Raw genomic sequence first — 27596 nt, 5'->3', positions numbered from 1 at the left:
GGGCAGCGGGGACGGAATGTTCTGGTGAGAAATTGGCGGTGATGTCATCTCCTCAGTGTCCCATCCACTGCGGTTTTCACCACAACTCCGAGTCCAGAAAGTGGTCAGTTCTAATTACCATCTAGATTGGAAACTGGGAGTCTGGCAATTTTTTAAACATGGAGTAAAAGAAGATTGGTTTTCCGCATCCTTAGAAACATCTATGTTTCCAGTAAATCCACTCAGATTAATTTTTGAGGGATGGACTCATAACTGGCCACAGTGGTGCTGTATTCTGTATTGAAGTTATGAGAAGAACCGTCTTATTCCTTTCGTCACTCCCTAAGGACAAAACATCCACAAGAGGAATCCAGCTGTTTCTGAAATTGGAGTATCAACTTGAACAACATGGCTGGGCAGCTTGTTCCACGCTCCCACAACCCTCGGTGTAAAGAAGTGCCTCCTGCTCTCAGTTTTAAATGTGCTCCCCTGTAGTTTCTGCTTGTAGCCTCTCGTTCATGTCTTACTGTTAAATTTGGAAGAATTCCTCTGGGCCGATTCCGTCGTTGCCTTTGAGGATCTTGAATACTTGTCAGGTCCCCTCATGGTCTTTGCAAAGCTAAAAAGACATGAAAGAATTTTAGCCTTTTTGTGATACAATTATTCCTCAATTTGTTGTGTTTTTTTAACATATTGCACTTTCAGCATACACAGAGTGTCTTTGGTAGATATAAGAACAGGGGTGTCCAGTCCTGGTCCCCGAGGGCCAGTGTGTCTGCAGGTCTTCTGTCCAGCTGAGCTCGTATAGGCATTAATCAGCTTGTTAGTGGCTTAATTGGACCCATTTACCAATGGCTCCCAGCTGCTTAAACATAGTTGAGAAACCTGCAGACACACCAGCGCCCCAGAACCAGGACTGGTGACCCCTGGTATAGAGGTTAACAAGCCCTGCGTGATTCAGGTCATCGGACTGTCTGCCTGCTCAGCTGTGTGGCTGAGTCGTGTTCTCACAGGACGCCATTATATTCTTAATGAAAGTGTGAATTCTCTTTTTCCTCAACCTCTCCTCAGCACAGCGTTTGATTCAAGGCACGAAGGAACCTCTGGTTTAAAAAAGCTATTTTTCATGCCTAAATTTGATTTTAGTGACCGGTTGGCAATTGCCAGTTAAAGGGTTAAGACTCGGCCCGGTCACAGTCTCTCAGTAAACTAGATCGGGGACTAATCGGACCCGTGCAGTTGGCAGGACAGCCCGTCAGGCTGAGAACGGGAAGAGAACAGCTGTGTCCAGATGTTTCATGCCTGTCTTGTGTTCGCCCCCAGACGCCCAGCTTTAACAAGGTGCATCCCGACCGCGGGCCGGTTTCAGGAGGGACGGTGATCACGGTTTCGGGGAGACACCTTGATGCTGGCAGCTCCGTCACAGTGTTCCTGGGACAAGGAGAGTGCCAGTTTATAAGGTGAGCACAGCCCAGCTCTGCCCAGCACACTGGCCAAGCTTCCATGCCACCAAAAGGGAAACAGATAAGACTCCCAGTTGCACAGATGGGCCTTTGATTAGTGTTATTTTAAATCACTCAAATCCATGCATTTCTGTTTCATCAGGGCGGCATCAGTTGGTGGTAGTAAAACCTGAACTGGATCAAGCCGCTGTGCCCTGGGAGTCTGATTGGTTTCCTGGTGTTGAACTCTGCTCATTGCAGCAGCAGATTCCAGTTCCCTGCCTTGTGGGTTATCGAGGAAGTTTCACTCAGCTGGTGTCAAGGAATCAGCCTGATCTGCAAAGTGCAATACAGATCAATACCAAGACTGGTGAAGAATCTGGTGCAGATTCTTGACAGTCTACAGTCCATTAGTGGCACTATTTAAGCTGAACAAGTAATCAAGTTTCCATTAAATGAAATAGACTGAAGTAATACAATTTGAGATAAGGCTAACAATCCACAGATCCACAGCTCAAGGTTTTTAAAATTTCATGCAGCATCACAAAAATAACCACTTGGTTATTTCTTAATCCTGCGCTCTTGACCCGACCTGACCAGCTGTAACAGACGTTTCTCTTTTTAGTTTTGCAGGCACGATTCTTTTAAAATCAGGATGTAGCAAAAAGCAAATTCTCAGGACTCGAGGATCTTGATCTCCAGAAGGAACCTGGGGGGCTCTTTTAGAAGCTGAAAGTTCAGACAAGGTCTCACAGGCTGTGGGGTGTTTCTGTTTTGCAGGAGGAGTGTCCGGGAGATCGTGTGCCAGACACCCCCCTCTCTGGCTGCACCGGGACCTACGAACATAAAGCTGTACATCGACAAGGCGGAGATCATCAGCCCGGACACCCACTATTCCTACACGGAGGACCCCATCGTCTCCAGCGTGGAGCCCGGCTGGAGTATCCTCGAGTACGCTTCGAATACCCCCAGAAACAGAGCACTGAATTCACCGCCCTGCGTCGTCCCTTGGCCACAATAGAACAGCGCCCCCCTCCAGCGGTTACAAGAACTGCACCAGACACAGGGATACAGTTCTCACGTTTGGTGCAGTTCTTGAGACTAGATGCTGGCAGAAGGGATTGCTGTGTTGTAAATCATTGGCTGGAAAAAAGTATCCAGCCCAGAGCCCTAGAATTTCCCATTTCTAGCGGCCCCCTGCACCGCCATTAGAATCATAACTTTCCTATTCGGAGCGGAGGGGTTGCAGATTGGAGAAGTGTTTATGTTGATACGTTTTAGTCTTCTAGATAATGGGGGAAAGCAATAGAAAAGGCAATGTTGTAACACTTTGCAGTGAGCCTACACTTAGAAACTACATGTAATTATGATGCATCCTTTATTATTAGGCATCCGTTCAGTGTAATCAGTGCACTTGCCCGTTCCAGCTGTGGAGGAGTAAGGACGCTCTCTGTTTGAGCCGGTTTGGGAACGACTGCAGAGTTTAACTGATTTTGGGGGTTGCCATGGCCTCGGCGGATCTTCAGGATCTGTAGTGCAAAGCGCAGAATTAAAACCGAGGGAGGTTGTGTTCAGTCTGAACAGTGGTGAGAGCACGTGGGATATTGCATAAGGTTTGGATCACCGCGACACAAACGGGGCCCCTCAGCTGCGATCCGGTCCAGGGAGCGAGGCGCACCCCTAATTCCCACTAACAGGAATCTTGTGTTTCTTCTTCCAGCGGCAGCACTCCCATCACTGTGAGTGGCACCAACCTGCTCACCATCCAGGAGCCCAGAGTGCGGGCCAAGTATGGGGGCGTAGAGACCACCAATGTGAGTACGGGCCTCATCGCCCTGCCCTGTCTCTCACCGCGCGCAGGCAGAGCGAGCACTCGGCTGTGAAATGGAGAATTAAAACACATGGCTCCACTCAGATGTGGCGAGTTTCCCCCTGAAACGGGTTTCTCCTGTGGACTCGACACAGCGTGATCGTACTGTGTCGTTAACCCTCAAGGGATGTGACTGCCCAGCTCCGAATGTGCGGCTCCGCGGGACTTCACTCGAGCTGCTGGACGGCCCTAGCACAGCCTCCGCAAGAGGATCACAGCGTTAGACTTGTTGCCCGTTTGAGCTTCGTGATTTGAACAAACACGTGTGTTCATTGATGGCGAAAGAAAATGCTCGCAACTTTCCATTCTCGTTGGCACAGCCGTTTAGAACTTTCACACCCTCGATGTTTCGGTGGTTAATTTGAGCCTCGGATGTTTGCGATTTCTGTTGTGTTTTTCCTCTTTGTGTTTGTCTTTCAATTGTGATGTGCACCTATATACTCCTGTGTGCACCTGTATGGACCTGTGAGCTCTTGTGAGCTCCTGTGTGCACCTGTGTGTGTTCTCCAGCTCTCTCTCTGACCCAGTGCTCTGGGATCGTGTGTGACCTATACCTCTCTCTCTCTCTGACTAAGCGGCAGTGTTAGCAGTGTCAGATGTTCCAGCACGCTGACCTCCTCTTCTCTTTCCTGCTCTGTCCTGTCTCGCTCTCTCCCTCCCTCCCCCTCTCTCCGGCCCAGGTGTGTCATGTTGTGAACGACTCGGTGATGACCTGCTTGGCGCCCCGTATCACCTACACTAAGCGGCTGCCCCCCGAATCAGGCCTGCACCCCGATGAGTTTGGCTTCATTCTGGACCACGTAACCTCCCTGCTTGCCCTTAATGGGACCCCCTTCACCTACTACCCCAACCCCACCTTCGACCCGCTTGGGAATTCTGGGATACTGGAGGTCAAGCCTGGATCCCCTATCATCTTAAAAGTAAGGAGCACTTTGTTTGTTCCTCACTTCTCTAAGGTCTGTTGTTAAAACCTGCTTAGCCTGTAAAAATGGATGCAGACATACAGTAGGCAGAATAGGAGAGTACAGGGCTGTGCCCTGCGTTGCCTCAGTAAGAGCCGGTCCACCTGGTGACTGTGCAGAGCCAGAGCAGTCACCTGTCTGAGCCCACGGTGAGGGTCTCTCTGTAGCGATACAGCTGATTAGAGTTCTCAAAACAGACACATTTGCATATTAATACATCCTTCAAAACTGTCACGCACAATGCAATATTTTAGGTGACAAAGGACAAGAGACTCTGAATATTAATTTGAACATTTTCTTAGATAAGCCATTAGTTCTTCAAGCCCACGACACTGACTCGGTATGCCTTGGGGACACTGTCTTCTGTCATCCCTATTTCACTGCGGTTCAGAATTGATGGCAGTCTGGGTGCCGTCTCAATCTGCTCGCTGTTCAAGAGCCGGGCTGTTACCCGCCCTGAGGCACGGAGGCAGCAGGCGCAGAGCAGTGAGGCGATGGTGCTCTTCCAGTCAGGCGTTCACGCGACACCAAAGAGAGAGACAAGTCAGAAACGATCAGTTCCAGGGCCCAGCGGTCTTCCGGCGTCTCGGGCTGCAGACGAATTCCTCCCGAGAGACGCTGGCAGACCAGGAGAGCACTCCTGCGTTGTCAGTAAGGGCCGGACCACAGCCCTGGGTGGCCAGTCGCTGACTGGCCAGAGCAGAAGTGACGCCTGTTCCACGAGGACGTCTGAGAAAGCGATAAAAAATCACACTTTTATTTCTCTTTAGAAGAGACAAGAGAGGAGGTGGTGTAGTGAATTTTAGCAATGGATTTTCAGGAAAATCAGGAGTAGAAAATCTGTGAAGTTAACCTACTGAAAAATCGAATCACTTTCTGTAGAGCCTGGCTTCATGCCTAAATATACTGCGCTTGCCTCTAACATTTCTTGTGATGTGAGCTGAAAACAAATGGAAATATTTGTTTTGGCTCTGTGAATTGAGAGTTTGATGGAACTAATTGGCTCTACGTAATGCTGCTAATGGATATAGACACTCTGAGCTGGGTGCTCAGGGTTTGTTTTAAATTGATGTTGAGTTTGTGTTCGCTGCTTGAGTTCAGCAGTTGAGCTTAAACTTGCAGAGGGACTTTTCCAGTCATTTCCAGGAGAGAAATGTATTCCAAAGCTTCCCAATTCTTGTTTACCTCTTTTCCTGTATGTTTTCTTTGCTCTGGGGTTTGTTTTGCAATTGCACTGATCCACCAGTAACACAACCCAAATAGACTTGGTCCTATTTTTTTTGTCCTATCACTAGGGGAAAAACCTGATTCCTCCTGCCCCAGGGAACACCCGCCTCAATTACACCGTGCTGATTGGAGAAACCCCCTGCCTGTTAACTGTGTCAGAGTCTCAGCTGCTCTGTGATTCGCCGGACCTCACTGGAGAACAGCGAGTCACGGTAAGAGGGTGGAGCTGTACTGACTGTTTGAGAGCCAATGAGGAGGCAGCTTTCAGTAGTATTCCTGGTATTAAAAAAAATCCAGGAGTTTTTTTTATTTTGTGTTGAAGGCAAAGGGCATCTCTTTGCCATTTCCTTCATGTGGATTTTACTATAGTCTTACAAATATTGCTGCTGGAGTGGAACACTTTGATAAAACCTTTGCTGAAAGCACAGGGTGTCTCTTTCATGCTTATATAAAATGAAGCTTTTATAGACTTAGAATGCAGTGGAGACAAATCAAGATGAGGGTTTTAGCAGTTGGAACACCCCTGAAATTTAAACAAGACAAAGGCAGTGCTTTATATCATCCTTGAAATGTTTTTCATCCAATCTGCTCGTTTCTTTCCGATAATTCAGGTCAGATGTGCTCACATGGGGTGGGATGAGGTGTTTCAGTCTCAGTCACAAACTAGACTCAAAACCCAAGGACAGTCGGACTAGAAAAGGTTAATGAATTTGGGGGTCGATAAGTAGTTGCCTGGTTCAAGGTTGAAAGGTTTAAAGCTGAATCTTTTAAACCTCTGTCTGCTCTAGTCTGTTCCAGTCTGCGCTGAATTGCTTTAAGCCGGTTTAATCCCAATATAGGAATCTGGGATGCCAAAAAATGGTGCTGTGCAGAGGAAAGAAGTCTTGATTGGGAACTGCAGGCAGTGATAGGCAGGTAGCGTGATGTCCTGAGGGAGGCTGGGAGTTTGGAAGAGGGGAGGTGGCAAGGGAGAGGGAGGGAGAGAGAGACGGTCTGGTCTGGGTGTTAATCAGCAGGCAGTTATTGGCAGCATTCTCAGGTCCTTTTTCTTTCTGTAATGGGTAATATTCAATAATTAATGTGCCGGAGAAGTCGGCTAATGACACTCTAAAGGTGAAACTCGTTAGGGAAGGCTGTAGGAAGTTGGTGTTAATTGGCACAGTGACCTCCAGCCATCGGCCCCCCTCTTCCCCTCTGCACAACAGTACAAACCCTTGTTCCTTTTCTAGCGAGCGGCGTGGTTCTGCGCACATCCAGAATTACTGAATGGTTTTCTGTCAGCTCTTGAGACCGGGGCCTGAACGCTCAGTCACCCCTGTCACTTGCGTATGGGGACTCTTTTTCCAAACATCTCTCAGGACAGAGTTCTCCCCTTTTGATAAACCCCCAGCTCCAGCTTTGTAAGCCCAGTGATGAGTTTTTTCACATCTCAATCAGCTACAAAACCCAGAACCCAGGGGAGAACAAGGAAGTATGGACAAGCTCCTCCTCCCACCCTTCTTCTGACCAATCATCTTTTAACATCTCGCAGTCAGCACAGCCCCCAGCTGAAGGATCGGTGCTGATTGGAGGAGGGGCGTGTCCATCATCAACAGCACCACAAGCTTGCAAGCTTGGGAGGCCAAAAGGGGGCGCTACAGTAGGTTGCAGTGAGAGCCCTGGCTAATCCCACTGTCTCAGTGGCGCTTGGCTGATAGTGTGCCACCACTTGGGAGATCCCAGTCACAGTAACATGACCCAGGCTCAAACCCACGATCATGGATCTCAACCTGTGTGCAGACAAGGGCCCTTACTGATAGAGCACTGGGGAGCTCCTCCTAAATTCTAAAGCTGTTTAATTGAAGGAATTAATTTGATTTAATCTGCTCATGATTTGCAAGTCTGATATACTCCTGTCTGAGACTTCTGATGTACTGTAGGGATTTGGCCATTAGAAAAGCTTGCAGGGTTCAGTGCTGAGGCCACTGTTGTGCCTCATTCATATAGATCACACATGTCAGCGTACAAGAAGCAAATTGCTTATGTTTGCACTTGATACAAAAAAAGGGTAGAACAGCCAACATCTATCAATACCAGGAGACTGATATTCAATTCCAAATATTCAGACATGGGATTTAATTGCATGGCCACTTAAATCAAATGCAAATATATAGGGGTTTGCATGTACGTAGGAAAATTGTAAGGCCAAATTATAATAATGGGCGTTGTAGAAAGTACAGGAGGGGGCTGAAGGATTTATGGGTTGTTATGATTTATTGCCCTTAGCATCTGAAAAACACATACTGTACAGTGTGGTATTCTGAGGTAAGAAACCAAGAGACAGAAATGAATTTTTGTTAAACCAGTGCCCAGATTGACCATACAGGCCTGTTTAAGCATAATGCTTAAAATAACCAGTGGCTACTGATAATTCACAGCCATGAAACACTGCCCTGACAGGGAGAAGACAATGTAACCTTGAGCAACGCAACAACGCTTTTCTTCCCCCTCCCTGAGGGGAAACAAAAGGCTCTTGACCGATGGTTCCACTCGTGGTGGTATTGTCTCTCCAGATCGTGGTGGGCGGTCTGGAGTTCTCTCCCGGGACCCTGCACATTTACTCAGACAGCGCCCTCACCCTCCCCGCCATCATTGGCATCGGGGTGGGCGGCGGGCTGCTGCTCGTCGCCATCATCGCCGTGCTCATCGCCTACAAGCGCAAGACCCGCGACGCTGACCGCACCCTCAAGCGCCTGCAGCTGCAGATGGACAACCTGGAGTCCCGCGTGGCGCTGGAGTGTAAGGAAGGTAAGATCAGCCCGTCTCTGCTTGGTGTGCTGCCCTCCATAACAGAGCACCCCAGAGCGCTGTACAGAAATACGCACAACCATTGTGTTTGTCTCACTCTGCTTGTCTGACTTTTATTTCACTTGTTGTTGTTGCTGCTGCTCTGTGTTTGTTTCTGGTGATTCCTTTAATGTCTTTGTGTTGGAGCGCACATGCAAAGAAGCATTTCATTGCACTTGTGCAGATGACAAATAAACCGAACTGTGCAGATGCGGTAAACAGTGACCACAGAATTAAGCCCCACTTCAGTCTGAGCACAGTGATTTAACCCTTATCCAAAGACACTCATAGAGACTTAATGGTGGTCAGAGCCCAGACAGCTGCATCTGCCCAGTCCCTTAGGACATCGGAGTGCAGAGTGGAGAGAAAGTGTTGTGATTGTGTGTGCGTGTGCGTAACGGACATCTGTGGGCGGTGGCTGTGTCCTGCTGGGGTTTGATTCTCGTTTCCGTGTCCTGCGCCAGCGTTTGCGGAGCTCCAGACGGACATCCAGGAGCTGACTAACGACATGGACGGGGTGAAGATCCCTTTCCTGGAGTATCGCACCTACGCCATGAGAGTCATGTTCCCTGGTATCGAGGAGCACCCTGTGCTGAAGGAGCTGGATGTAAGGACGCCTTGTACATTAAATATCCTATTATAATCCAATTCTAATATAATAATATTTATTAAATACACAGGGCAACGCCATGCTGATTCACAATGTGAAAACGATCAGTAGGGCAGTGTGGTTGTGTTGGATATTCCGTTGATATCTCCCAAGTGCTGAGGATTGAGCTGGCTCTCTCTTCTGCTGTGCCAGTAACCAGTCTCTCCCTGGTCTTTCCCTCTCCATCTCCCTTGCCTTTTCATCCTCTTCGTTTCACCTGCTCATCCTCCTTCCTGCTCTCCTGTCCATTCTTCTCACCTGCTACCTCTCTCTCAATCTGCCAAACCGTCTCTGTCTGCCCTCCCACTGTCTCTGCCTGTCCTCTGCCTCTCCGTGAACACTCCCTTCCTCTCTCCCTCGGCTTCTCCATCGACACTCCCTTCATCTCTCCCTCTCCCTCTCCATGAACACTCCCTTCCTCTCTCCCTCTCCCTCTCCACGAACACTCCCTTCACCTCTCCCTCCATCAACCCTCTCTGCCTCCCCCCTCTCTGTGCTCACAGTCTCCAGCCAGTGTGGAGAAAGCCCTGCGCCTCTTCAGCCAGCTGCTCCACAACAAGATGTTCCTGCTGACCTTCATCCACACCCTGGAGGCCCAGCGCTCCTTCTCCATGCGGGACCGCGGCAATGTGGCCTCCCTCCTGATGGCGGCGCTGCAGGGCAGGATGGAGTACGCCACCATGGTGCTCAAGCAGCTGCTGGCGGACCTCATCGAGAAGAACCTGGAGAACCGCAACCACCCCAAGCTGCTGCTCCGCCGGTGAGGGGGGGGGGGCGTTTTCCCGATTGCATTGATCAATTAAACCCGTCCCCCTCTTATTTCATCAGATCATGAGAACAGTTACGAACGACAGGAGGCCGTCTGGCCCATCCGGTCCATGTGGTGGTTAATAGTCAATTGATCTGCTTGGTGCTGGGGAAGTGGCTGGACTGGCTCTGTCGAGGCCCTTGAGGGTCATGAACACTGGTCTCGGGACCCCTGGGGGTCCTCTCTGTTCAAGACCGAACAGGTTCAGTCCCCTCCAGTCCCTGTAGGACGTTCCCTTGACGATCCCCTGCAGCGACCCCTGCCTGCTCCTCTCGAGGCCTCTTTGAAACTCCTGAGCCTGACAAATTCAGGGGCTGTTCTGACCTCTTGTCTTGACAGAACGGAGTCGGTGGCGGAGAAGATGCTGACCAACTGGTTCACCTTCCTGCTGCACAGATTCCTCAAGGTGAGGCCGGCCCCGCCCGCGCGCGGTGTTAGACCCCCGTCTCATGAACCCCACGACTGGAGGTTTTCTGCATTACAATAAAGAAGTGAACAGGTTTACCCCAGCTCTCGCTCACTCTCCTCAGAACAGCAAGGGGCTTTTATTCTCAGACAAAAACATCCGTTTGTGCTTGGTCAGTACAGTAGCTGTTTCTCACCATAAAAGGTGTAAAAAAGGTCAGAAATTTGGCAGTTAGGTCACTCTTGAGCAATTAACCAAGACCCTGATCTGCTAAGACCCTGTTCTCTTCCATGTTGCTGAATCACGCATAGGATGCATGACTTACACATCTCCACTCGAGACCTCGAAGAAACCAAGGCCAGCCAGGAGTGTAGGAAACAGTGACACACCTCTGCAGCACCTGGTTGTTAACTCCTAACACTTTTAGTAACAGGCACAGGTTCTTTCAGTGCGCAGTGTCCTGCTCCCTCCCTGACAGGCGACGTTCCTCCTGGTCTCCAATGGCAGGAGTTATCCTGTCCACTGGTGGCCGTTTCTCTTAGCCACTGGCTCTTGAACCAGGGGTCACTTACTCAGCAGTTTCACAGCCTTGAGAATGCTAACATTCGCTCGTTTAAATGCTTGATTAATGACTGCAGCTGCTGGATGATTAACTATGAAAACAGGCTTTTCATCTGTGTTTTTTTACTCCTTCAGTGATATTTAAAATGGCATTAAGGTCATGCTGGAAAGTTTCTAAATGTCATTTACAATGACAAATTGGCTAATAAAATATTAAGCGCTAAACATACTGGAGCCTTAAGAACCTAGTGAGAGATCTGTGGCACGAGACAAATCCCACTTTTCAGTTAAAAACATCTTAACGAGTTAAGTCGTGCAAAGTCCTTGCTAGCCTTGGAAAATGCTGTCGAATAGCTCTTTAAAGGTACCCAGTACAAGTCTGTCAAAAGGGGCTTATAGCAATCCTCAGCCACATGTGTGTATGGTTTTTAAATAATATTAAAACCATAAAAAGGCTTGATTCAGTTCCTGTTAGACCGTGTTCTTCTCCTGGTAGACACGTGCTGCCGTGCTGTGGCCTCTGCAGACGGGCTGTCAAGCTATAATTAATAACGTCAGAAAGCCGTGTCTAAGGCCTAAATCATGATGTTGTCTCAGTGCCACTATTTAGTCATCGAAAGCTTTTAAGTGGGTAATTGGTGACTTCTGTGCTCTTAACAAAGGCTGCTTGGAATGAAGATTGATTCTCCCTCTTTCTCAATCTCTCTACTTCTCTGTCCCTTTCTTTCTCCTTCACTCCATCTGCCCCTCTTTCTTTCCTACTCTCCCTCCATTCTTCCTCTTCCTCCCTCCCTCATCTGCTCCTCCATCTTCCCCTCCCCCTCTTCCTCTCTCTCCCTTACTTTTCTTCCGTGGTCCTCTCCCTCTCTCCCCCTCTCCACTCCTCCTCCGTGGTCCTCTCCACTCCTCCTCCGTGGTCCTCTCCCTCTCTCCCCCTCTCCACTCCTCCTCCGTGGTCCTCTCCCTCTCTCCCCCTCTCCACTCCTCCTCCATGGTCCTCTCCCTCTCTCCCCCTCTCCACTCCTCTCTGCCCACTCCAGGAGTGCGCCGGGGAGCCTCTCTTCATGCTCTACTGCGCCATCAAGCAGCAGATGGAGAAAGGGCCCATCGACACCATCACTGGCGAGGCGCGCTACTCCCTCAGCGAGGACAAGCTCATCCGCCAGCAGATTGACTACAAGCAGCTGGTGAGACTCTCTCGCGACTCCCATCACCAGCAGCCTTCTTTCCATTGCTCTTTGCTCCCTCCGGTGTGGAATTTCCCATTACAGCTACAACTCCTGCCCTGTCTGGGGGAGAAAGAGGCCCCGCAGACCCGCCCACCTGTGGGGCTCATTCCTCTTTGACACACTGTGAGCTCCATGGCGCCTTGCAGGAGAGTTAATGCCGATTGGTGGAGAGGCGTGTCTCTTACTGACAGCGCTACAAGCCTATTATTACACCCTCCATAGTAATAGTAATTAGAGTTCCTTGCACCTGTTGAGCGCTTTTCATCCGAAAGGATCCCAGTTGACTTTAGTCGCACTTTTCACTTCATCCACCAGTGAAGACCCATCTGGGTGACGCACAGCAGCCATTCTGCACCAGCAGAATCACTGCGCAGTAGATCAGGGGTCTAAATTGCTTCACCTGTTGAATTAAGGGGGATGTTTAGGGAGGACAGATTGTGCGAGACCATATTGGATTTTAGTCAGGACACAACGATTAGCACCCCTGCTCTATTGAACAGTTTCCCCAGATCTTTAATGGCCAAATAGTCAGGACCTTTGTTTAACGCTGAACGTCAGCACTGCCTGCAGCAGTTTTACTTTTGGCTTTTCATTGGGAAATTCCAGGTGCTCTGCAATCACATACTCTCTCTGCACACGTTCCACACCACAGGTGTCTGTCTCACCTCTTCAGCTGGCACAGAGCTTAACCCTTTCACACGCAGATCCCACCCTCCAGATGGTGGAGTGATGGAGAAACACTGGCCTACTGGTCCAGTGTCCTGGGGAGGCCATGGAGACACCTAGGTGCACTGGTCTGCTGCAGACCAGACTGTAAGAGAGTCTGGAGGGATACCACAGAGGTTGAAGTCGGCAGTCCGATATCAGCTCAGGGGCGGCACGCTGACGTAGAGAAATCAAGCTCTTTATTTTGCGTGTGCAGCCATGACAATGGTCAGATAATCGCCAAGCAGATAATCTTCCACAACGGCTCTGGGGGCTGTAAGCCGACCCAGAGAGACGGCCCTCGGACCAGAGTCATCAATCGTGCTGACCCGCCAGTGTCGCGTGACGCTCTGCAGAAATGAAGCGATTTATTGCGCGCACAATAAAGACGAGCTGTTCTCACCGCGCGGGGCTCGGCAGCCGGCGCAGGCCAGCACCATCGCCATTAAATACCGCATTTAAACAATCAGTGATTTATGGGATGTCGGCAATGAACGCGCTGTGTAAAAGCATGGGGGGGCCGCAGGGGTAAACAGGACTGATAAAAAATGTAAAAACAACAGCATCAGAGCTATTCCCTTTAAGAGCCGTGCATAATTAATCATTCTGGGGTTGGAAACAACGCACTGATTTGCTAAAGTATTCCTGCCCCGATCAGTAAGGTTCCTGCCATCAGTGATCCTCCAGGCTCGTCAGTCAGGCAGAGGTTCAGCTGACCTCTTACATCAATCCTCCCCATCAGACTAAACATGAGCGGTTGTGTCGCTGTCAAGGGAGTCAGCTCTTAAGTGGGCGGTGGTCCCTGTAGTGTGGTCCAGGGGCAGCCGGAGTCGAGCAGCGAATTCTCCTGGGGAATGGGACCCCGGGGGCGCTCGGATCTGTGTTGCGCGCTGGGCGCCGCGTCCGGAGCCGTGCCTCAGCGGTGGCGCGTCATGGGTCGGTCTCGGGGTTCCCCCGAGCGCGGCGTGGCCAGTTGCAAGGGTCCCCCGACCCCGGGACCCTCAGAAGAGGCGCGTCAGAGCCATGGCACGGCGGAGGCAGGGAGGTCAGCAAGTCGGAGGGCTGAGACTGGGCTTCTCGAGGTGTACTGGTCAGCTGTCTCGTGACGGGCACTTTCTCAGGGCCCGAGAACGGCCCTGACACACGAGGTGCTGACCCTGATGGTAGACAAGGGTCTGTCCGCAGGTCTGAGGAACAGGTGTGCATCCTTTTTCTCAGAACTGCACGAGCCTCAATTACCCCCGTCGGCCAAATCCATACCCCACAACCCCACCCTCCTGCGAACAACAATCCTCCGCTCTCCCTGAGCCCGGCTCCCCTCTTCCCCCCTGCTTAAGCCTCCCCCGTTCCTTGAGAGCTGTCTAATTTGCTGTGTAATTGGTTTTTAATCAAAAATTTATCACTCCTAAAAATAATATTTTTTTAGTAGCGCATGGGAGCAAAATTGACTTTCCTTAATGATTAGCGAGCCGCTCCTGCAGCTGCTCGTGTGGTTGTTCCAGATGCAGATTGCTTTAATAACCTGATTAACTCCCCGAGAGCACAGGAAGAGATGCGTTTGTGGATATATGGATACATGCATATAGAAGGGGTGTCAGGATTGTCGTAAGAGTGTTTTCCTCAAAGGCTAATTAGCCGAAGCAGAAAAAAAGAAGCTCGTAAATAAGGAGCAAATAGCACTGATAGCGAGGCTGAAAAGGCGACAGTCCTTGGTGTGTTATTTAGGGTGTCGTTGGGGAACAGGTCCTTGGACTATGTCTGTTGCTGGTGCAAGATCAGATAAAGGTGAGTGCGGTGAAGTCCTCCCGGCTGTGGTGCGTGGTGGTAAAAGCGCTGTGGACTGCGCTGTAGAATGGTAAAGAGCGGATGTGGTGCAGGCTGGGGAGACGAGGGTCTCGCAGCGGTAATGCGAAGCCGAGACCGCCCTGGCCTGGGGATGCACACAGGGAGAGTCTGCAGGAGCCCGCGGGCAGGAAGGGCGCCCTGTCGGCCCTCAGCGCAGACCGTGTGAACAAGCAGGGGGTAATTCCATGCTGAGAGTGAAAGAGGACACTTGAGAAGTCGGCCGTTGAGCATTTTCAGGTGTGAAGGCTTTGATCATACCAGAATGGGCCTGGGAGCTGAAACCTCGTTTCCTCTCTCTGCTCTTCAGCGTGGGGAGTATTTGTCCCTTTGCAGCAACGACATAGCTCCCCTCTCAGACTGGGTACAGCTCACGTAGAGCCCGCTGAGCTCCGCCAGCTGGGGCACAGTGTGGCAGGGTAGAGCCCAGGCGTTAGCTGGCATGATCCCCGCTGCAGACTGGCCAGGTGGTGAGGTGGTGGGAATGGCGGTCTCCTCTCTCCAACGCCGTCTCCAACTCTGTCTCGCTCTCAGACGCTGATGTGCGTTCCTCCCGAGGGGGAGGTCGGCACCGAGATCCCGGTGAAGGTTCTGAACTGCGACACGGTGACCCAGGTGAAGGACAAGCTGCTGGACGCCGTGTACAAGGGAATCCCCTACTCCCAGAGGCCCCAGGCCGAGGACATGGATCTGGGTAAGCAGCCTCGACTCGAGAGCCAGGCTCTGGCCTGCAGCAGTAGCATGCGAGGGAGAGTTAAAGCCCTCTGTCTTGTTTTTTGGGGGAGAAGAAATCAACCAACAGTAAATCGAGCATAAATCAGTCTTACATTGGATGGGGGTTTGATCTACCTCAGAGTTTCTAAACTGCAGGCCTTTATACAATGTATGGTGCAGTATATCTATACCAGTTTCCTCACTGGAGGGGGGTAATCTCACACACCAGTTTGCCACAAAGGCCCGGGGTTGTAAAACCTGACGAAACGCTCGAGAAGGACTGGTCCTTTTTAAAAAGAAAACACGCATGCACACACTTTCCTTTTTTTCATGTAACCTTTGTGTTACAGAGGCTCTTGTTGCTAATGATATCATCCCCCCCAAAATCAGCTTTTGCTATTAATTGCACAATCACGTCGGCTTGTGTTAACTCAAGAGCGCTCCCCGAGCTTTTAAAGGGTGTTCGTTAATGCGCTGCCTGTTAATGTGTGCCAATTAGACGGGCCTCGGCTGGCCTCGACACTCAAATCGGGGCCCTTGCTGTTCTCCTGTTGGCGTTATTGTAATTATTTAATCCATGAGGGGGAGGGCTGGACCACTATACTTTTAATTTCATTTACGGCTGAACTCGCCTGGCTGTGTGTTACTGTACCAGACTGCGGCAGTGCTGTCTGCCGGGGCAGTGGATAATGACATTCGCCGTGGGAACAGACTCTTCAGATGACACTTATACATGCTTTATAAATGAAAGATTATTAATAAAGTATGAAGAAAGCAAACATCGATGTGACGAGGGCCAGCTTCTGTTATAGATTAGTTCAATGTCCACAGCGCTGCCTGAGCTCATCGTGTCGTAGCTGTCTGGAAAGTCAGGTGCGACGTGGCGATGGATCGTCTGTGGCCGGTCACAACCAGGGCTTCAGGTGTTGCTGTAAAACTGCAGGCAGTGTAGTGAAGGGGCTGTGAATGTGGCCGAGTGTTGGCGAGGCTCTGTAAGAGCTGGCGTTTTCTCTACAGAGTGGCGACAGGGGCGTCTGACCCGAATCGTCCTCCAGGATGAAGACGTCACCACGAAGATCGAGAGCGACTGGAAGAGACTCAACACGCTGGCGCACTACCAGGTCAGCACAGGCTTGACACACAACACCCCTCCCACTGACACACACACACCCCTCCCACTGACACACGCACACCCCTCCCACTGACGTGCGCACGCACACCCCTCCCACTGACGTACGCACACACACAACACCCCTCCCACTGACGTACGCACACACACAACACCCCTCCCACTGACGTACGCACACACACAACACCCCTCCCACTGACGTACGCACACACACAACACCCCTCCCACTGACGTACGCACACACACAACACCCCTCCCACTGACGTACACACACACAACACCCCTCCCACTGACGTACACACACACAACACCCCTCCCACTGACGTACACACACACACAACACCCCTCCCACTGACGTACGCACACACAACACCCCTCCCACTGACGTACACACACACACCCCTCCCACTGACGCTCCTTGCTCTCTGCTCCCTCCCTCTGTCTCTCGGTCTCCAGGTGACAGACGGGTCTCTGGTGGCTCTGGTGCAGAAACAGGTGTCGGCCTACAACATCGCCAACTCCTTCACCTTCACCCGCTCGCTCAGCCGATACGGTAAGTCCGCCGTCATTCCCACGCCAGGCGCCCCTCTGCTCGTTTCCCTGCGAGCGATCCTTGGGAAATCAGGGGAACGTCTTTCCTACGCCCATGGCAGCAGACTGGTCGAGCTCGAACTGTGCTGTGCTTTAGGTTCTCGCCACGCTTGCCCAGATGAGAAGAGTCACACAGGTCTACTGTGGTGAAATCCCAGAAGAACGTGCAAAATTGCTATTTAGCTTTTCCAGGACGCACGTTCATAAGGGCTGGATATTAGCAATTCCAGGGTTCTGGGTTTCCAGAGCCCGATTACTTTCTATATCGGATCGCTGGCTTTCCCTGGTCCATGTCTTGGTTCCTGAAAAAATCACCAGGAAAGACTACTGCCATGTACTAAGAGCGACTCTCCATGCAGAACACAATCTGTTACTACAGCTCGGCTGAACACCGCACTCTCAGAGCTGCAGTGGCTCTGGGCTGCTTTCCCGTCTCACGAACACCCTGAACATCCTCTGCTAGTGACAGGCAAGGGTGTTTAAGGTGCGTAGAGAAAGCGAGGGAGGTTTGTGAGGATGAGTGTGCGGCCGGCGATGGCTCACGCGAGGCTGGTGTCTGTGTGGCACAGAGAGCCTGCTGCGGACCTCCAGCAGCCCGGACAGCCTGCGGTCCCGCGCGCCCATGATCACCCCGGACCAGGAGACGGGCACCAAGCTGTGGCACCTGGTGAAGAACCACGAGCACGCCGACCACCGCGAGGGCGACCGCGGCAGCAAGATGGTCTCCGAGATCTACCTCACGCGCCTGCTCGCCACAAAGGTACCACCCCCTACTCGCGGGCCCCACTTCCTGTCCGGTGCCCCCGTCTGAACTCCGCCCTGTCGCATCAGACGATACTCCTCCCGACGTCCCTCCCCAGCGCCCGCCAGCTGGGGAAAACTGAATGAAATAAAACTCAGTATAAGTAGAACTGCTGTATGTCCAGGGTGTGTGCAATAGATTATGTCCAGATAGTGCAGTTTGCAGTGTGCCAAATACAGAGAAATACCGTGTGTCCATGAAGGTGGCATGAGGTGAAGAAATGCCAGCTGATGTTTTTTTTTTTTACTGGGGGACTCCGCCCTTTCTAAAGCTTCTGAACAACTGTGTTGATCTGGTCCCACCCCAGCATGGGAGGACTGCGCTGTGGGTGTGGGCATTAGGGTGCATCCAACTTGTCCCCTTGAGCCAGCGGTTCCCAGTCCTGGTTCTGGTGACCCCCCACACCCGCTGGGGTTCATTCCAGCCCCCCCTTAATACCTTCATTAGATAATTGGACCCTTAATTGATTTATGAAATTACTTCATTGGAACACTTGCGTTTTTGTTTCTCGTGGCAAGTCTGGGATTTTATTTCCACTTACAAAGCACAGCGCTTGACGCTCCAGCATGTTTTAAGAGCTGGGAGCCAACAGCTCAGATTCATCTTGTTGTCATGAAGTCCATGAGGGGCTCGGCAAGAGTGTGGGTCAGCAGGACCGGGCCTGGTTGAGTTCCTCTCCCAGCTTGGGTTCGAGTTTCAGGGTGTTGCGGTGGCGGGCCTGGGCGGAGCTCGGGCCCGGAGCGTTACCGCCGCCTGTTGTCGCCTGGCGCAGGGCACGCTGCAGAAGTTCGTGGACGACCTCTTCGAGACGGTGTTCAGCACGGCGCACCGCGGCAGCGCCCTGCCCCTGGCCATCAAGTACATGTTCGACTTCCTGGACGAGCAGGCCGACCGGCGGCAGATCAGCGACCCCGACGTGCGCCACACCTGGAAGAGCAACTGGTGAGGAGCCATTTGACACGGTTTTCGCAAACACTTTTTTTTGCTGTTGGGTCCCACTAATTAAGTCTTCATGCGTATAGCTACCCCAGTTTTAAAAAGGCATTGCCTTACCAATGTGGTAATTAATAATAATAGTAATAATAATTAGTAGTAGTAGTGGTATTATTATTAAGACTTTAATACAGAAGGTATTACGTGCAGGAATCATGCTGCAGGATTGTAAATTTGTCAAACAACCCCATGTGGGTTTTGGGGACCTTTGTGAAAGTGTGTTTTAAAACAGGACAAGAGAATGAGCTCCATTGCAAAATGAGCATTGGCTCTTCTTGGCAGGATGCATGACTTAGAGTAGGGCTGGTCCGTCGTTCTCCTGGAGGGGGCGCCGTGTCTGCAGGTTTTCTTTCCAGCTCAGTTTTTAACAAGCCCAATCAGCTCCTTATTGAATGAATGGGGCCAATTTACCAGCTTCCCCCAGCTCTTCATGTGCTGTTGCATCGAAGAAATCTGGAAAGTCTGCCGCTCACACGGGCCCTCCAGGACCAGGACTGGAGGTGATGGTTTCATAATTCTAATTTACCGTCATGCTTTTGCTTCAGTGCAAAAACGGTGTTTCCTGTTTGAAACGCTGCTCTTTGAAAGCCACAGGGCCTGCTCTCAGTCCCGCATGTCTGCTCTTTCTCACTCCTCTGTCTCGTGAGAGGATCCGAAGGGCTACAGTCCAAACTGCGCTGCCCGGTCCATTATGCTTATTGAATTACTGAACAGCTCATCAATCCTGAAACCTCAGCCAGCTGCCTCTTGACGGGCACCAGTGACAGCTGGAGAAGCGCGCTCTCGGGCTGTGAGAGAAGCAGCAGCTCCTGCGCTCAGTCCTGGGGTCTCGGTCCGGTCCCTCTCTGGCCCTCCGGCCTCACTCTGTCACTCTCCCTGTCCCCCGCCAAGCCTGCCGCTGCGGTTCTGGGTGAACGTGATCAAGAACCCGCAGTTCGTGTTCGACATCCACAAGAGCAGCATCACGGACGCCTGCCTCTCGGTGGTGGCCCAGACCTTCATGGACTCCTGCTCCACCTCCGAGCACCGGCTGGGCAAGGACTCGCCCTCCAACAAGCTGCTGTACGCCAAGGACATCCCCAACTACAAGACCTGGGTGGAGAGGTGAGCCGGGACTCCTTCCTGTGCCCGCCCTGAGGCCTCTCAAAACCCTGCTGGCCCCCGGCCGCTCGGCTGCTCTTCCCGGTGTGCCAGGGCTCTGTGCGCCGAGCGACGTCCCTCCTCTCTGAGGTCCAGACAGGGCGGAGCTCTGATGCGACACAGGGCCCAGCCTGTGGACTCAGGGCAGATATGTGCTGTCTTGGCAGCGGCGCCGTGTGTGCCCCGAGTCTGCGATCGATTGGGATCAAATCCCCTTCCGAGCTGCACTCGCCACACTGGCACAGGGCTGCCCCAGGGGTAGACCCCAGACTCCCAGTGCCCTGGGGTTTGAGCCATTCGGACTCGAGAGTGATGGCTGCAGAGGCGCAGCCGTGTCTGTAGTGTGACAACATCGTGGTGTAGAGACTGTTGTAATGCTGAGTACATAGGAGGGGAGAGGGGAGAGGGGAGAGGGCGACTCATGCAACACTACACTGTGAGTTTACCTTTCATAAGGCGGCAGGTGGCTCATCACTGCTCTGACCCCGCATGTCCCTGTGGCACAGGTATTACCGGGACATTGCCAAGATGCCCAGCATCAGCGACCAGGACATGGACGCCTACCTGGTGGAGCAGTCCCGCCTCCACGCCAACGAGTTCAACACGCTGAGCGCGCTGAGCGAACTTTACTTCTACATTAACAAGTACAAGGAAGAGGTGAGTGCTAGCCAGATCCGACAACGGAAGAGTCTGTTTCTCCTTAGCTGTGCATCTGGCCAGCTGGATTCATGCAGAATTAGATCCTGTGGCCATCCCTGTACTCGGGGTTCGCAAGAGAGAAAAGCTCTTAATTGCAGGTTTGTGGGTTTCCTTTCTGGCTCTGCCTCTCAGTGGTCCTCTGCCTGTCCTCTGTCCGCAGATCCTGACCGCGCTGGACAGAGATGGGTACTGCCGCAAACACAAACTGCGACACAAACTGGAGCAGGCCATCAGCCTGATGTCTGGGAGCAGCTGAGCCCGAGGCTGGAGGGGAGCAGCAGGAGGAGGCGGGGGCAGGGGAGGTGAGGGGGGTGGTGGGGAGTCGAGGGGGGGTGGGGGAGGGGGGAGAGGGTTTCGGGGTGCTGGCCGCACATTGGCCGGACTCGGACAATTGATCAGAACCGCAGCGCGGCCCTGGAGGCCCAGCTCTGGAAATCGAAGCCGTTTCCTTCGGCCAAACCTCTGCGCCTTCGGTCCGCTGTGCCTGTGGAGTCCGCAGAGAGAATTTGTTTTTATTCCCCCTCCCCCTCTGCATATGCCTCTGTGTTCAGACGGAAACTGGACCTGTCTCTTACTTCACTGCCCGATCGTAGAGAGGCGGACAGCTGTGGAGTCTCTAGGATACATTCCATGACCAGCCAGTGCTGTGGAGGGAATAGTTTAGTACGGACCTTCTAAAAGAGGGCAGGAATGTTTCTGTCCGGAGCCTTGGAGGACGACAGCCCATATAGGAGAGTCTTAAAAAGCCCCCTTCTGAAGATCCGAAATCCTTCGGGAAGAGAAAAATCCTCTTGGTGCCAGCTGGACGGAAGCCCAGCGTCCTGAAGCCTCCTTTACCTGTCTCAGCGACGGGGTGGAAACTCGAGCTCAGCAAGACCAGACGCCGGGAGAAGCGGCTCGTGGTTTTCATGAAGTTTCATCCGGGGGGTGAGGGAGTTGGAGGTGGCACTCCCCTCTCCCCACGTCCTCGCCAAGCCTTCTGAAATGTTATTTTCTAACTCAACTTGGGAGCCAACATGGACTGTGGAGTGTCCGCGATGAGGCTGGTACAGGAAAGGGTGAAAGGAGTTCTCTGGGCAAAGATGGCCCTCCTGTGACATTGTCATGGGGCACCTGAGTCCTCGGCTCTCTGCCTGACCGCAGTCGAGTCGCGAGCTGGCCTGGGGTCAGCGTGGCCGCACACAGCAGCAGAGGGAGCAGCAGAAATCTCTTGGACTGCTCCGCACTGTTGCTGTGGGGGGGTTGGGCCGATTTGGGGCTGCCGTTGTCAAAGGCCTTCAGAGATTGGGGAAGCCCAACCCTGTCACAGTGTGCCACCACCAACGTATCAGTCCAGCCTGCTCGGTCAGGAGTGACCCTGCTCTGGTTCTGGATGGTTGTGGGAGGTTGATGTTTTCATTCGACAAGATCTACGCGTTGAGAAACGGCTGATTTAAAGGTGCCCCATGAAACCTTGTGCACTGTGGGCCGGCCACTCTTGACCTGGTGCAGTAGGCCTTGCTTTGTGCCAAGGAGAGATACACCTGCAAACTGTATCCATCCCGCGGGTACCCGTGACCCGCGTGTCTGCTGGCCAATGTCATTGAGGACCCAATCGCGACACTGTGGCATGGACCACATTGTATATGTTATTTCACTTCATTTCATTTGGCTGTGTTTTGAAGAAGCTTTCCCTTCAGAAGCAGGCGGCGGGCCTGACCGTTAACGTACGTTTCCGTCGTGTGCTGGCTCGGTTTGTCTCCCAGCTGTTTAGACCTGAAACCCGGCAGAGTTTCGGTCGGCTGGAAGGGTCTCTGGCATCTTCCTGTTCGGTCCCGTCAAACACCAGTGCCTGATCTTAACCCTCTTGGACCTGCCGTCCAGTACGCTGGTTTATCGCTGATTGGCCACCGGTTGTGCTGCTGCCACCCCCAGAGTCCTGGGGTCCTGGGGTTCAGGACCTCGGGTGAACCAGCTCTCCAGCAGTCGCCTGTTACTGTACAGACTGCAGTCAGCGCACAGCTTTCCACTAGCATAGAGGCAGTGGGCAGGCCAGCGACCCGCGTGTAAAATGCATGGAGAAATAGCCCAGTTCAAAGCTCCCATTGTATGTTATGAAAACAAACACCATGTTTTGCTAGCTGGTTTCATGGTCTCTTGGCAAACCGTGTAAGCGGAGCTTCGGATCCCGTTGCAGATCCAAGAGGTTTTAAGACAGGATGGCTGAGGTTGGCTTTAGTATGTCCTGATGTCCAGGAGTTTCCTGCCTGTTGCCTTAGTCCAAGGAGGGCTGTTGCTAAGGAGATGCCTTGACCACACTGCCGATTCTGCAGCGTGTTCATGAAAATTGTTTTAAGAAAGCAGCAAAGAGAAATAAAAGGACAGAGGGCGACAGAAATAAGTGGTAACTAATGTTACTTTTTTCCTTTAATATGTGGTTCTGAGTTCTGCCCTATCTGACGAAGAGCTATTTATTCTATTTATTTATTATTTATTTATTTGAAGTAGGCAGGCCAAGTCGCTGCCCTGCTGGGCGGGTTTGAGCTCGTATGTCCGCAAACCGACACCAGGCAACCCGGAGCAAAACCGTTTAGACGAGCCCGAAGACGATACCACGTGCTGTCTTCGCTGGGCTGGGCAGATCCCCCTCTCTGTAGGAAACACGCCACTCTCTGGACTTCTGCCCCACGCCTTTTGAAAATCAAGCGACTCGGCGCATCCAGGCACCCGATAAAATCAATCCCAGCTGTGTCTGGGCACAGAGAGGCCGTGGTGGCAAAGTCCGCCGTCTGTACTCTGAATTCTGCCATGACTGGGAGCTAGACTCCTGGAGCAGTGAGTCTGTCTCAGCCAGGCCGAGAGGATCGGTCACTGAGACGTGCTTCTGGGACAGGATTTCGAGGGCAATAGCTACTGCACCTGGTGACAACGGTCACCCAGTAAACTGGTGTTCTGTTCCCGGACAGTCCAGCTACTGTGCAGAATCTGGGTTGTGCAGAACCACTCAGCACAAACAATTTCACATGTGCTGGATCTCCCCCTCAGATCCCAAAAATCCCATTAAAGCAGCCTAAGGAAGGAAATGAGCAGCTGATTTCTCCAAGAGATGAGGATGAGCTGTGTTTAAAAGATACAAATCTTCAAACATACGTTAGTTTTTACACAGCTTGCAGGGATGATATACTTGTAAATAGAGAATGCAGTGTCCCAGCAGAGCTCATTATTTAAAACCCCCAGCAGGGATAATTAGAATAGAATAATCTTCAAATTTTCAGCTTTAATGCGGGGGGGAGTGATTTTATTTATGACTGGCTTTATTCATGGTGACTTTTATGAGTCAATAACATACAAAATCCGGATGAGTCAAAATAATCACTGCAAACTCATCACATCTGCAGTGTCAGTGTTAGCGGACCTGCTGACAATCAGTTGGGTTAACTACTTTCTCATGTTTTTTTGGAATGCAGTTAATTCAATAAAGTGAGCAAAAGAAAAAAAATTGCTTGGGCAACAGAATTCAGAACCACTCCAGTCATTTGGGATTTCTTATTCTAAAGTGGTGTTTATCAGATGATAACGTCAACGCCCATCTTTGATCTCTCAGAACCAGGCTCTTTGGGATTGGCAACGATGTATTAAGTCTCCAAGCTCATAGACAACATCTGAAACAGAGTCCAACTCCAGTCCTACAAGACCTCAGGATTTCATTCCATCCAAGTAACTAATTATATGTTCAACGTCCCTGGGATGGACTGGCATCCTGTCCAGGCTGCACCCTGCCTTTGACCCACTGCTTGCTGGGATAGGCTCCGGCTGAATTGGATGAAGCAGTTGGAATAATGGCTGGATGTTTAACAACACCTCTCCCCCAGTTTGTCAGCTGATGGAGACGTGAAGAGCCCAGTGGCAGGCTGGAGCTGGCCAGTCCTGTCTGGATGAGTCCGGGCACTGGCAGGAGCAGAACGAGCCTGAACTACTGTACAGAGCCTGTTTCTGGGGGAGAGGGTGCGGGGTAGAGCTGACCAGTCTTTGTCCTGGGGAGGGGGGGTGTCTGTGGGGGGAAGGGGTATTCCAACTCGACTCTTAACGACCTACATCAGGTCGTTAATTGCTTAATTGGACCCACGTACCAGCTTCTCCCTGCTTTTTGAAGAGATCTAGAAACCCAGCAGATGCAGAATTCCTCCAGGCCCGGGGCTGGGAGGCTTCAGTGTATGTGCAGAGGTTTGGTGTTTCTCAGTAGATAAGTGGTTTTTGTCATTTTTTGAGTCCATAACTACATTTCAGCTGGTGTTCAAGTTTAATGTTTTTCCCCAAAGTCACGCAGAAGCAAGACTTAGTTTTGCTTTGTCCTCCCCATGTCTAAACCTGTCTTAACAGTACCGACTTGTTTACACTTTGAAAGAAATATGGAATATATTTATAATGTGTCTGAAGAAGAAGTTGTATTGTGAGTGATTGAATTGGGTGATTGCAATCTGCCTAATTGCTTATTATTATATTTTTTGTATGGTTATTGTTTAAGATTGTTAATTTTAAATTATTTTTTTTAAAGGAGGTGTAGACTTGATTCCTTTGAAACGCTCGCTGCAATGAATTGTTTTGTATATATTTGCACTTTTGTTTTTTTTTTGTTTGACTCCATTCTGAAAGGTTTCTGACAAATGGGCTTATAATTTATGTTCAAATGATGAGCATGGTGTTTTTGTTTTGCTAATAAAAATTGGATGACTGAGTATTCCTTTTAAGGTTCTCTACTGTTGTTGCCCAAGGACCATAACTATGCGCTCAGGAGCGTTTATGAATAATTGCACTGATTTGTAGGGTTAGGATTGGAGTTCAGGTATCAATTCATCTGAACATTTGGATTAATTTAGCAACACAGCAGTGTAGTGCTAACAGTTCACACTTAGGCTTCATTCAAATGCACTGCAGGTGCATTCTGGGAATCCCGGCTCTGCCACTGTCAGGAAAATGCTGGATGCTTCATCCTGCAAAATCTCCTTCCATTAATTTGTATCACTCTCCAGGATTCTCGGGGAAGCATGGTGGCGTGGAGGATAGCCCCGCTTATTTTATGCCCTCACGGTTTTATTCAGCGCATTACTTTTTATTACTGTGTTGGTTTCAGACTGCATTAGACATGACTAGTCAAACCTGAAGTGGTTGTGATTCAGCCATCTGAAATAATCACATTCGCGTCCTGAAATGTTGTAACATTCGGAAACCTCACTCCGGGTTTCAAGAGACGAAACACTCGCAGGAACAGAGGCCCGCTCTGCGTGCTCGGGCCCCAGTGACATTCTCATTCCGCTTCAGTAAGTTAAGCCTCTGAACGTCCCCGACTCCAGACATCCTGGGGATTATTGATTATTGGAGGCCCCATGATTAAGGACTAGGGAGCCATTCTGGGAGTGGGCAAGGGTTCAGGTCGAGATCCAGGAATACCTGCTGGATGCACCATTACTGAACTAGAACAGTGTTTCACCCCTTCCAGAATGCAGGCAAGCTCTACCCCATCTATACAATGCATATGCCTAGAAGGCTGATTGGGTATTTGATGTGTGACAGGTGAGTTATTCATGCAAAGCCTTCCATGCCGTTAGATACTCCAGAGCACTCTAGTGCTGCTATTCCAACAGGAAGTGGACAATGTCAGTGCTCATTAGCCTCTATAAACAGCATGAGACAGCTCTCGTATATTTATGTTTAAATAAACCTTTCCTTGGTTGAGGCAGTTGGTCTGCATCAAATGAGGACTCTGAATTCTCTCCACACACTGGAATGCTGATCACACTGGAAAGGCGGTGAGCAGGTCACTGACAAAATGAGCTCTCTTTGAAATGCGGGACGTCCCCACAGTGCATCTCCAGTCAACCACACGGAGTGGCCAGCAGATGGGGGACGGCCAGGTATGGAAGTGAACGATCCCCGATTGACGTGAGGAGTATGTGCAGGTCTTCACCACTGTCCCTGGACAGAACAAGCCTTTCGACAGAGAAATGTCCGGAACTGGAATTTATTAGTTCAGGAAGGGTCAGGCCATCATGTCAATCTCACCCAGCTGCTCCTAATCATCATACTACAATGAGGTGTACAGTTCCTATCCAAATGACTCCTCCTTTCCCATTTCCCTTATTCATTCTTCCTCCCCTCCATCTCCACCTTGCTTATCTCCTCTCTCTGGCTGAGGGACACATGTCCTCACCCCCTGCTCAGGGCAGCGCTCCTTCACCAAGAGGGTTAAGCAAAAAAGCCATCCTACCTAAATACTCAAACAGTCTTTAAGCTCCTGCCACCTGGCTGGCGTTATCCCTCATGAACTGGAGGCAAGAACTGAATTGGACTAGGCTGCAAGTAAAAGCCCCTTACACGTGCTAGTGGCATTCCTAATATTTTGGCCGGAGGGAGTACATGACCTTTGTCCTTCAGATGGAATGTTGCAGAAGGTGCACTGGATTGTGTTTGTCAGGCGCACAGCTTTTGGAAAGCAGTCTCACTGAGGATGTAACTCTCATTGCTGACGGTCTGTTTATCGGAATCTTCCAAGCTTGATCCATCAGCGCACTTTATAAGCCTGTGTACATTCCATTCTGATGGGAAGCAGATAGAAACACCGCACGTGAGTGCTCCTCTTCATCTGCAGTAAACAGGTTCTCATTGCTTTGCACATTAAATTGCTTTTAGCAGGTTTTTAAATGGCGCTGCTTAGTTTCAACGAGAACTTCTCTCCTTCAGGATGTCAGCAATGCTTAAACAGCACGCAACAGGATTTATTAACGCGGCCGGTTCCATTTCCACAGTTAAAGCTCTGCCTCAGACTGGTGACAGGAGCTCTGAGAGTTGCTGCAGAAATGGAAACGTGTGTTAACCCTCTCCTGGCCAGCCCAGTGGTGCAGGGGTTGGCAGAGCTGCGGCCCTGGGTCCTGGTCCAGAGGTGCTGTCTGTGTGGAGTTTGCATGTTCTCTCCGCGCTCGTGTGGGTTTACTCTGTCTGGGTGCTCCAGTTTCATCCCACTGTCCAAAGACATGCAAAGATTAAGG

The 27596-nt window shown here is 51.1% G+C and overlaps 1 protein-coding gene across 1 annotated transcript in view; it reads left to right on the top strand.

The window, feature by feature from the left end:
- The window catches only part of plxna3 (plexin A3), a 135122-nt gene extending 109831 nt beyond the window's left edge, over window positions 1-25291 (top strand). Inside the window, exons 15-32 of the mRNA XM_088623794.1 lie at window positions 1303-1439; window positions 2202-2372; window positions 3142-3235; window positions 3972-4211; window positions 5549-5692; window positions 8033-8267; window positions 8771-8913; window positions 9459-9715; window positions 10103-10169; window positions 11771-11917; window positions 15041-15200; window positions 16238-16341; window positions 16806-16902; window positions 17510-17700; window positions 18515-18684; window positions 19627-19839; window positions 20382-20532; window positions 20735-25291. Coding sequence (XP_088479920.1) covers window positions 1303-1439; window positions 2202-2372; window positions 3142-3235; window positions 3972-4211; window positions 5549-5692; window positions 8033-8267; window positions 8771-8913; window positions 9459-9715; window positions 10103-10169; window positions 11771-11917; window positions 15041-15200; window positions 16238-16341; window positions 16806-16902; window positions 17510-17700; window positions 18515-18684; window positions 19627-19839; window positions 20382-20532; window positions 20735-20830 — 2817 coding nt within the window. The 3' untranslated portion in view covers window positions 20831-25291. The remainder of the gene's footprint in view (window positions 1-1302; window positions 1440-2201; window positions 2373-3141; window positions 3236-3971; window positions 4212-5548; window positions 5693-8032; window positions 8268-8770; window positions 8914-9458; window positions 9716-10102; window positions 10170-11770; window positions 11918-15040; window positions 15201-16237; window positions 16342-16805; window positions 16903-17509; window positions 17701-18514; window positions 18685-19626; window positions 19840-20381; window positions 20533-20734) is intronic.
- Window positions 25292-27596: the final 2305 nt, after the last annotated feature.

This window comes from Lepisosteus platostomus, chromosome 3 (assembly GCF_059453375.1).
Source record: "Lepisosteus platostomus isolate fLepPlt1 chromosome 3, fLepPlt1.hap1, whole genome shotgun sequence".
NCBI classification, from domain to species: Eukaryota; Metazoa; Chordata; class Actinopteri; order Semionotiformes; family Lepisosteidae; genus Lepisosteus; species Lepisosteus platostomus.
The sequence above is the reverse complement of the archived record's forward strand: the minus strand, read 5'-3'. Positions and strand labels throughout refer to the sequence as shown.